Raw genomic sequence first — 10,198 nt, 5'->3', positions numbered from 1 at the left:
TACATGAAGCATTAAATATAGACGAAAACAAAAACTAATTACACAGTTTGACTGTAAATCACGAGACGAATCTTTTAATCCTAGTTAGTTTATGATTGGACAATATTTGTCAAATAAAAACAAAAGTGCTACAGTAGCGAAATCTGAATTTTTTTTAACTAAACAAACGAAACTGTAACTACAGTAGCATCATGCTAATCCATGCACATCATGGGGCCCTGCCCCAGTCATACCTAGAAACACCTCGTGCTCCCCTTCCTTGCCGGCTCACGCTTCCAGCGCACCTGACAGCCTGCTCTGCCTGCCTGCCTCTCCTTCGCTTCGCTGCCTGCCAGTGCACTCCCCCTCCTGCTGCCGGCTGCCTACAAATCTCTCCCGCTCCACTCTCTCCTTTTGCCCCAAATTTCCCGAACCAACTCCGGCCCGCCCTGTCGCTTTCCCTTCCCTTCCACACACGCCGTTCGATTCGATCGCTTTGATCGATCAGGCAGGCATGGCCGACGAGACGAAGCCAAAAGCCGCCGCCCCCGCGGCCGAGGTGGCCGTGACGGAGGCCGACAACAAGGCAGAGGAGCCCGCCCCGGTAGCGGCTGAGGAGAAGGCCGTGGAGGTGGCGGCTGATGAGAAGGCCGTGGAGGCGGCTGCGGAGGAGGAGAAGAAGGCGGAGGAGGCCGAGGAGGCCGCCGCCGCAGGGGATGAGGCGGCGGTGATCGACGGCACCGGGTCATTCAAGGAGGAGAGTAACCTGGTGTCCGAGCTCCCCAACCTTGAGCGCACGGCGCTCGCGCAGCTCAAGGAGCTCGTCGCCGCCGCGCTCGCCAACGGGGAGTTCAACCTGCCGCCGCCGCCACCACCGCCGGCAGCCAAGGTGGAGCCGGCCAAGAAGGAGGAGCCGACCATGGAGGAGGCTAAGGAAGAAGCTCCAGCGGCGGCCAAGGAGGATGAGCCCAAGGCTGAGGAGGCAGTCGCCGAAGAGCCCGTCAAGGAAGAGGCCAAACCTGAAGAGCCCAAAACAGAGGCGCCGGCGGAAGTAGCAGCGGCCGAGGAGGCTAAGGATGAGGCACCCGCGCCGGAAGAGCCCAAGACTAAGGCTCCCGCGCCGGAAGAGCCCAAGACTGAGGCTCCCGCGCCGGAGGAGCCTGCCAAGGAGGAGCCCAAGGCAGAGGCGGCGGCGGAAGCGGTCGCCGAGGAGCCCAAGGCCGAGGCGGCTACCGAGGAGACCAAGCCAGCTGAGCCGGAGCCCGAAGAGAAGACGGTCGTGGTCGCCGAGGAGGAAGCCACCAAAACGGTGGAAGCCATCGAGGAGACCGTCGCCGCCGCCACCGCGGTCGAGCCTGAGGCGGAGTCCGCACTGGCGCAGGTGGCCGAGCCGAAGGAGGAGCTGATCTGGGGCGTGCCGCTGGTGGGCGACGACGAGCGCACGGACACGGTGCTGCTCAAGTTCCTCCGCGCGCGCGAGTTCAAGGTGAAGGAGGCCCTGGCGATGCTCAAGTCGGCGGTGCTGTGGCGCAAGCGCTTCGGCATCGACGAGGTCCTGGGCGCCGACCTCGGCCTGCCGGAGCTGGAGAACGTGGTGTTCTATCGCGGCGCCGACCGCGAGGGCCACCCCGTCTGCTACAACGTCTACGGCGAGTTCCAGGACAAGGAGCTCTACGAGAAGGCCTTCGGCGACGAGGAGAAGCGGGAGCGCTTCCTCAAGTGGCGCATCCAGCTCCTCGAGCGCGGCATCCGGGAGCAGCTCGACTTCTCGCCCAGTGGCATCTGCTCCATGGTGCAGGTCACCGACCTCAAGAACTCGCCGCCCATGCTCGGCAAGCACCGTGCCGTCACACGCCAGGCTCTCGCCCTGCTCCAGGACAACTACCCCGAGTTCGTGGCCAAGAAGGTATTTCTCTTTCTCTTCTTCTACACCGGATCGAATCATCCCTTTCATCAAAAGGAGAAAAAAAGGAATTTAATGATCTTCGATCCTAGAATCATAGTCCAAAATTCTACACTTTCAGCTAAGAAGCCGAGAATTTCCGCGGTATTCAGTTTTGTGCTTGTTGGTTAAAAAACAGGATCCCTGAATTCTCTATGCCCCTGTCATGCTTTGTTTCTAGTAACAGTAACATTCAGCAGGCTAGTGCTAACTCGAAATAGTGGTGCAAACAAAGGCTGGGACTTTTTTGGCCCTGCCTGCTTCCCTCTTTTTCACGCAGCTGCTTCCTGCTTTTGCCAGTCTTGTGTAGCTGCTTCTGCTTCTTGCCATAGAATGGCATACATGTTTCTCAATTGGGACTGTTTTTCTGAATTGGGGGAAATTGATTTGGTCAGATCATTGATCAATTGCAGGTGTTTATCAATGTGCCGTGGTGGTACCTTGCGGCAAACAAAGTGATGAGCCCATTCCTGACTCAGCGCACCAAGAGCAAGATCGTCTTCTGTAGCCCCGGCAAGTCCGCGGAGACCCTCTTCAGGTCTGCAGTCTTGCACACAACAAACTGACTTATTCTATCAATCAGTATGCCATTGCTATCACAAATTCAGATTTCACATCCTCACATTGCATCGAATTCGATACAGATACATCGCGCCAGAGCAAGTTCCGGTCCAATTCGGTGGTTTGTACAAGGAAGATGACACCGAGTTCTCCACCTCTGATGCTGTCACCGAGCTCACCGTGAAACCATCCTCCAAAGAAACCATCGAAATCCCAGCCACCGAGGTTTGTTTGGCCGGCTCCTTGTTTCCTGCATCCTTAATCTCATCACATGCGAATCCCACATTGTGACGATGAAACTAATCGCCATCTTTAATTTGCAGAACTCCACCGTGGTGTGGGAGCTCCGCGTGCTGGGATGGGAGGTGAGCTATGGTGCTGAATTCACCCCTGACGCCGAGGGCGGCTACACCGTGATCGTGCAGAAGACGAGGAAAGTGCCAGCCCATGAGGAGCCGATCATGAAGGGGAGCTTCAAGGTCACTGAGCCCGGCAAGGTTGTGCTCGCCGTGAACAACCCGGCGTCGACGAAGAAGAAGCTGCTGTACCGGTTCAAGGTGAAGAGCACCGCCGAATCCGCCGCCGCCTGAGGTGTGGTTACAGCTTCCGGGCAGCACAGCCAGCTGCTTGAGCTTGACCACCCCGACGTAATTTGATCGATCGCCATTAGCCAGGTCCACAGGTCCATACCCGCCACCATTTGAACATGTTGCATGATAGGAGAGGAGGACAATAAAGAGTTTCTCTGTTACTTTTTCTAGGCCCGTTCTGTGTCTCGGTTCTTTGATTATTTGTTGGCTTGCTGTTCTTTTTTGGGGTCGCATTTGTATGTCTCTAGTGGCCTTGTTAGTTTCCAAGAAATTTTATAAAATTTTTCAGATTCTCCGTCACATCGAATCTTTAGACGTATGCATAAAGTATTAAATATAGACGAAAATAAAAACTAATTACACAGTTTGATTTGAATTGACGAAACGAATCTTTTGAGCCTAGTTAGTTCATGATTGGACAATATTTGTCAAATGCAAACGAAATTGATACTATTCATATTTTGTAAAATATTTTGCAAGTAACCAAAGTGAGAGCTTGTTCTATGAGATAGCGATGGACTGAAGAATAGTTGCTGCTCTGTACTGTACATGTGTCTGTACATTTCATCCATGGATTCTCTTCCATCAACATGTTAGAAAGCATGCCTAATATGTGCCCTGTGTCCCTCCCCATGTTTTTCTGCTGATTCCGTTTTTGTCGTTTCCCCTGGTGCTTTGCTTTGCATTTGGCATCGATCATGGCGAGCCATTTCAGACAAGTTCCATTCTACGGACGTCAGGATCTCACCCCTTCCATGCTTATGTCGCTTTGGAATCAGTCTGTAGAACACTGCAAGAAAAAGGCAGTGTGTATGTGTGAGTATTTAGCGCTGATGCCATTCCTAATCAGGGAAAGGAACACTTTCTGTTGTAATACTGTGTATCATTTGCATGGCAACATGACAACATGGTAATGGCTGATTGCAAGGCAGGCATCCTCCAGCGTGTTTGTGCTTCTAATGATGGCCGTTAATCATGCTTAGGTGGTGGGACATAATGCTAGGCTGTGATTCCAATCACTGGACGAAAAGCAAAGAACCAAAGTCCAAACAAAAGACACAGCAAAGCGAGCAAGCAAGCTGTAGATAGATAGATGGACACTGGACTTGGACGGAAGGGCCTTGTTTACTTAAAATTTTTTTGCAAAATATAAATAAGTAGCATTTTCGTTTGTATTTAACAAATATTGTTCAATTATAGACTAACTAGGTTCAAAAGATTTGTCTCGTCAATTCCGATTAAACTGTAAAATTAGTTTTTATTTTTATTTATATTTAATACTCTATGTATACGTGTAAAGATTCGTGACGGGAATCTGAAACAAAGGCCAAACAACTACCACGCCGAGGAGAATGTCTGTGACTGTGTGTGTGAGTGGTTTGACCAGGCCACCGGTCCGAGGCCATAAAAACCAAAATGAGGCGCCGCCTGGGCTTGGCAGCTGGGCTCGGCAGTCGCCAGTCATGATGTGTGTCCAGCGCGGCCACGACGCCATGATCCTCGACCTGTACCTGCACGAATAATGCAGGCCGCCGATGCGAGGGGTCGAGGGGACAGACAACCTATGCGTTGCCCCGTCTTTATCCGGTTTTTCGGTGATTAGGGAAAGAGCCTCACGATTTAAAAAATGGCATTTCCTTCCAGAGAAAACTACGAAGCCGCTATGGTTTGCCTTTGCCTACCTTGGGCTTGGTCGGGAGCTCTTCTCATCAGGATCGCTGTGTATCGCGCCCGTGGGGTTCTTGCATTTCTACGTGTGGTAACATAGGGCCTGCTTGGTTTCTGCATAATCCCCTAGTCTACAGTAAAGGTTGAGCTTGTATGGTTTCTGGTTCGCCTCTTAGCTAGGCTTATAGAAGACCAATTTGTATGGTTTTTCTAGCTTCCGAGAACACCCGATTTGGCCGCCTCCGTGGAGCCAAGCTTGCGCTAGGCTCGAGCACGAGTCCGCTCACCCCCTCATTCGTGAGTCTTCTCCTCCTCCGGTCGTCTCCTTCACCCTACCGATCACGCGAGCCTGCCCCTCCTCCACCCTCTGCTGCCACCATTGTGGGCTCTCCTCCGCTCTCTGCCATAGCCGGCGGTGGAAGCAGAGGAGTGCTCTACGGGTGGCGCGTTGAGCTTGACGTGGTGGACGAGGAGGAGCGAGGTGGGCACTCGAAGGATCACCTCGCACGGCCTGGTGCCCTTCAACCTCGGTGAGGTGGGCGCGCAACCACGAGCTCGTCGTCCACCTTTACCACAAGCTCAGCGGCGGGCGCATCTGCTTGTCATCCTCCGCTATGATTCGGCGACCCTACTCCCATCCTCCTCCACCCCACCTGGCGGCGACCTTGCTCCCCTCTACCACCCCACCCGTGCGGATCTGGTGCTTCTCTATGGCAAATCGATAGCTGACTGACCTCCCGTGTTGTGCGGATCTAGTGCAGATCCAGTGCTCCTCACCTGCTGGCCCCCGTGCTGTGCCAAGGTTGTGTCTTGCTCGCCGGCCAAGGTGGGATGGAGCAGGTTCGTCGAGCAGGGTGGTGCCATGCTCACATGCCCACACCTGTTCGACCAAAAAGCCTCACAAGGGTAAACATATCGGTTGAAGGAACAGGTGATTCTATACAAAGTAAACTAGACAACCAAACACACCTTCTAACCAAACACATGCAACCAAACATGTGTTGTTTGCATTAGCTAAAGCTAGTTAGAGCTAGTCTGTCTTAGTTTTGCTAGCCAGATTTGTCAAGAAAACGAACCAAACACACTTAGTCATGGTCACACATGCAAGCTCATGCATTAGGGGAGGCAAGTAGGACTGGCCATCTTGCGGGCCATGTACAGCAGGCCTACTTCTACTCTCTTCGTCCAACAAAGAATGTAAATCTCGCTTCACGAGAAGTCAAAAGATCTTTAAGTTTAACCAAGTTTATATAAGATGTTATATACCGTTAGGTCTCCAATTAAGTTTATTATGAAAATATACTTGTTACACACTATAAATATCAATATTTTTTAAATTATATTTGGTCAAAATTAAGAATCTTTGACTCCTCAGAATGTGAGGATTTTTTTTGGACGGAGGTAATACTTCACTGCTTGCATTGCATTTCCATCCTCACCTTTTCTCCTCCTTCACGACGGTCAACATATAGTAGCCAACTTGCATTGCACATTCTTCTTCTTCTTCTTCTTCTTCTTCTTCTTCTTCTTCTTCATCATCATCATCATCATCATCATCATCATCATCATCTTCTTCTTCTTCTTTCTCCAAACTTGGAGCCAAAAATTATACACGGGAACGACTAAAAGAACCAACTTAGGAAAACTGTGTATGGCTCAACTAATTTGATTTTCATTGGTGATCGTCTGTGTTAGTTCAACGACTTGGACAGAATTGCTCTTATTTTCTTATATGTATTATAGAATTTAAGACTATTGTTTTAGTAGTAGGCGACATGTCCATTAAATAAGGCTCTAGGACGACTTTATAAATCTCGAGATTTACTAGCCTAGTGTTTCAAAGGAATTCATAGGGATGATTTTATCTAGTTGTGTTTTCTATTGATTTTGCTATCTAGTCCATCCTTCACGTAAAAAGTTTCGCTATGGAACTAGTGTTGGTCTTAAGTTTGATTACGTTTCTACAAAAATATTAGTAACATTTATTTTATGTGAGAATATATTATCTAATGATACTGATATACTATAGATATTAATATTTTATTGAATAAGTTTATCATGAGAATATTCAACGATCTATCCAACGATATTAATTATGTACTATAGATATTAATATTATATATATATGGTCAAAGTCCAAAATATTTGACATATTAGAAAGTGAGAACGACGCCTTTTCGAAGGGAGTAGAAGATATTAATAAGTAGTGTATATGACAATGATTTGTTATATTGTTCCAATAAATATAAATGAGAATCATAATATTATACTAATGAAAATTTTTGGTCATATGTTAGTGTGTGGGGGGGGGGGCATGATCCCTTCAATGTTGTCTTGTCTTATTGTTGCATTGTTCCGATGGCTATACAAGAGGGTGTACACATAGGACATATATGATTAGAAAGTAGACACAAACTAGTCCGTTGGCGGTGCGGAGAGAAGGACGTAGTTGCGTCTCTAGAAGAGGTAGTTGGTGTTGGCCTCAGGATCCTTAGGGCCGTCAGTTAGCTAGGGCAGGCTCGGGGCGACACTAAAGAAACATGGGCCGGCGACATAGGAGGAGACTCACGGTGTTGACGGTCCTTAATGCTCACATTTGACCGTCAACTAATCATGGAAAAGGCTCCAAATGCAACCAACACCCAGACTTAGGGTTTTATCTGACAGAATTCCACGAGTTTTGGTGTTTGTCTATTTCTGCAGGGGGTTATTAGGAAATACAGAGGAAAGGCCCACACGTCGGGTTTACATAGAGATATTAACGTGCCGCGCAATTTTCTATCCTCTAGAAGACTCCAGAAGCCACGGGAATGAACGGGAAGGCGATCGGGCCCGGGGGCAGGGCGCCCGCCCTACCCTCCTGGGCGCCCGCCCACCTCCTGTAGCCAATCACGGTGAATCATGCGGATCATGCTCCATCGACCTAAGGGATCAAGGAAAACCGTGCCATTAATGTCAGTTTGATCCGACGGCCCAGATTCATCTGAAAAGACTATATAAGCAAGGCCCCCTGACCCCTGGAGATCATACCTCTTCTACAGAATCAAAGCTAGGGTTTCAATTCTTCATCCAAGTAGAGAGGATCCCTCTAGTTCATCTAGTTCTAGTTCTAGTTAGTTCTAGTTGTAATCTAGAAAATAGAGAGAGAGAGAGAAGAGGAGAGCGGAGGAGGAGCCGGATCTGTCGGATCTTCCTCAACATTATACTTTTGCTGCAACTGGTTCGTTCTTCATCGTTCTCCAAGTTCTTCAATTCATAATTCCTGAGTTCTTTAATTACTTTTATTTACATTCAAGTTATTTATTGGATTCCCGCTTGCATCAAGTGCTCTAGTCTTTACAACGCTAGAGTAGTATTTAATAGATTAGACGTGGTGTTTAGTCTTGCAATTACCTAGAATTGCACCCAATCCTGTGGATTGTTGTGGTAGCCCTTGGGTAGTGACAGCCCTAACGGTCGTTGTATTCCCCCTTCTCATCTCTTTCTGTGGTTAGTGTTCTGATGTCCCGAAATAAATAATCTTTGAAGTAATTCTTGATTCTTAGATCAACTAGAGAACTCTCAGAAAACTTTCTCTCTTCCCACCAAAAATAATTATATAGTTATCCTTGGACGATATTGAATCTTAATTAGTACACTCTACATCGGTATCCGTGCGCTTGAGGATTTTTCTGTTTACGTTTAAAATACCCAACACACGGGTTGGCGGGGGCGATGTCTACATGAGAGACAGCTAAGAAGAAGAAAAGAAAACACAATTTGGTTTTTATCCTAGTCCCACTCCACCTATTTGCATTTGTATTAGACATTGAGTTATGTGTGCTCAAGTAGAGGTTTGAGTCATCCAGAAAATTTGCTTCCCAACATTTTTGTTATTGCAAAATTAGAGAATGATATATGTTACATAATCTCTCTCAGATAATCAATCTAGCAAGTTAAGTTTTTTTATGGAGTATATCGAGTAGAGGTTTGAGTAATGAAAGAAGACAGGCGGCAAACGTGGTCAGCCCTCGTCCAACCCTAGCAAATATTATTTCACTAAATATAATATAAAAATATACAATTATACTAATAAAAAAGTTATTGGCATATTTGGCTCCGCCCCTGCCATGTATTTTAAGGACTTGTTTAGATTTAAAAAGTTTTTAGATTTGGCTACTGTAGCAATTTCGTTTGTATTTGGTAATTATTGTTCAATCATGAACTAACTAAGTTCAAAATATTCATCTCGTAAATTACAGTTAAACTGTACCCTTAGTTATTTTTTATCTATATTTAATACTTTTATATATGTGCCGCAAGATTCAATGTGACGAGAAATTTTAAAAAGTTTTTGAATTTTAGGTGGAACATCTGCTTTTTCCTTATTTGCCTTCGCTCTAGCGCGACCAACCCCTTCGTCCGTGCTGTTCCGGATAGCATTATTCTTTGCCGAGGAAGGAAAGGAAGCTTGTTAGGAATGGGTTATTTCATTGACAAGTGAGGGCATGGATCTGATCTCCCCATGGCGCGAAGCGTGGAAGAAAGGACTTAACAAGACCTAAATGGAAGAAGAGATGCATGCTGAGCGTTGCATTGTGCTTTCATGGTCCAGACTTGCGGCGGAGACCCAGAATTGTAACTTGCAAGGTTGCAGCTACCTACGGAGAGCTTTCAGCGTGACATCGCCTGCTCGGGACCATGGCAAAATTTAATGGCTCACGTTCACATTACAATTTGCTGCATTGCTCGCTCACACATAGGCCTTGTTTACTTCCAAAAAGTTTTGCAAACTAGGAATAGTAGCGCTTTCGTTTGTATTTGACAAATATTGTCCAATTATAGACCAACTAGGCTCAAAAGATTCGTCTCGTCAATTCCGATCAAACTGTGCAATTAATTTTTATTTTCATCTATATTTAATACTCCATACATACGTCCAAAGATTCGATGTGACGGAAAATCTGAAAAATTTTGTAAATTTTTTCGGAAACTAAACAAGGCCATACAGTACATCCTTATCTGAACCCATGCATGGGTTCACTCCCACCGCAGGAGTGCAGGAGTGCAGGGTACGTCCAGGCTCCAGCAGAGCCGCCGGGTACAACGCATTCTGTGGGTGATGGTGCACGTGTCATGGCCGCGTCTGGATCGAGTCGGAGGTGCGCGTCCTGCCGCCGGCCACGGTCTCTCCTCCCTCCCTTTGGCGACAGAGAAACAGCAGCAGCGTCCCGGCGGCCGGCGCAATCGGTCATCAGCCGAGGAGAGCCAGCGCCGCCGTGGCCCGTGGCCAGGAACAAATACCACTTGTTCCGTGGTCCCTCCTTCCCTTGGTGTCCTCAGATCCTATTTTCTTGCTACTAACCGTATGTTTAGTCTGTTCGTTTTACCGATAAACTATAACTTAAAAATACTATTATCTATTATAAAAAAATAATATTAAATAGATAACAGACTCAGTGCATGGTGAAATCTTTGC

At 47.5% G+C, this 10,198-nt stretch overlaps 1 protein-coding gene across 2 annotated transcripts; it reads left to right on the top strand.

Annotated features, from left to right (window-relative positions):
* On the top strand, positions 284-3,372 carry LOC8058498 (patellin-3). Of its 2 annotated transcripts, none has more exons than XM_021447951.1 (4): positions 284-1,885; positions 2,317-2,459; positions 2,566-2,707; positions 2,806-3,372. In XM_021447951.1, the coding sequence occupies exons 1-4, from the start codon at positions 494-496 to the stop codon at positions 3,070-3,072; spliced, it is 1,944 nt and encodes a 647-aa protein (XP_021303626.1). In that variant the 5' UTR covers positions 284-493; the 3' UTR covers positions 3,073-3,372. The 2 variants fall into 2 exon arrangements, with proteins under 2 accessions (XP_021303626.1, XP_021303627.1); XM_021447952.1 differs by having other exon boundaries at positions 286-1,885; positions 2,335-2,459.

Source organism: Sorghum bicolor, chromosome 9, assembly GCF_000003195.3.
Source record: "Sorghum bicolor cultivar BTx623 chromosome 9, Sorghum_bicolor_NCBIv3, whole genome shotgun sequence".
Taxonomy (NCBI): Eukaryota; Viridiplantae; Streptophyta; class Magnoliopsida; order Poales; family Poaceae; genus Sorghum; species Sorghum bicolor.
Note: the sequence above shows the minus strand (reverse complement) of the source record. Positions and strands in the feature narration are given on the sequence as shown.

What these genes read in the sequence shown, in the direction of transcription:
- LOC8058498 (XM_021447951.1), top strand. Translation starts at nt 494, where the DNA reads ATGGCCGACGAGACGAAGCCAAAAGCCGCCGCCCCCGCGGCCGAGGTG. An exon ending in CCGAGTTCGTGGCCAAGAAG is followed by an intron (nt 1,886 to 2,316) that starts GTATTTCTCTTT and finishes TGATTTGGTCAG; the next exon opens with ATCATTGATCAATTGCAGGT. An exon ending in TCCGCGGAGACCCTCTTCAG is followed by an intron (nt 2,460 to 2,565) that starts GTCTGCAGTCTT and finishes AATTCGATACAG; the next exon opens with ATACATCGCGCCAGAGCAAG.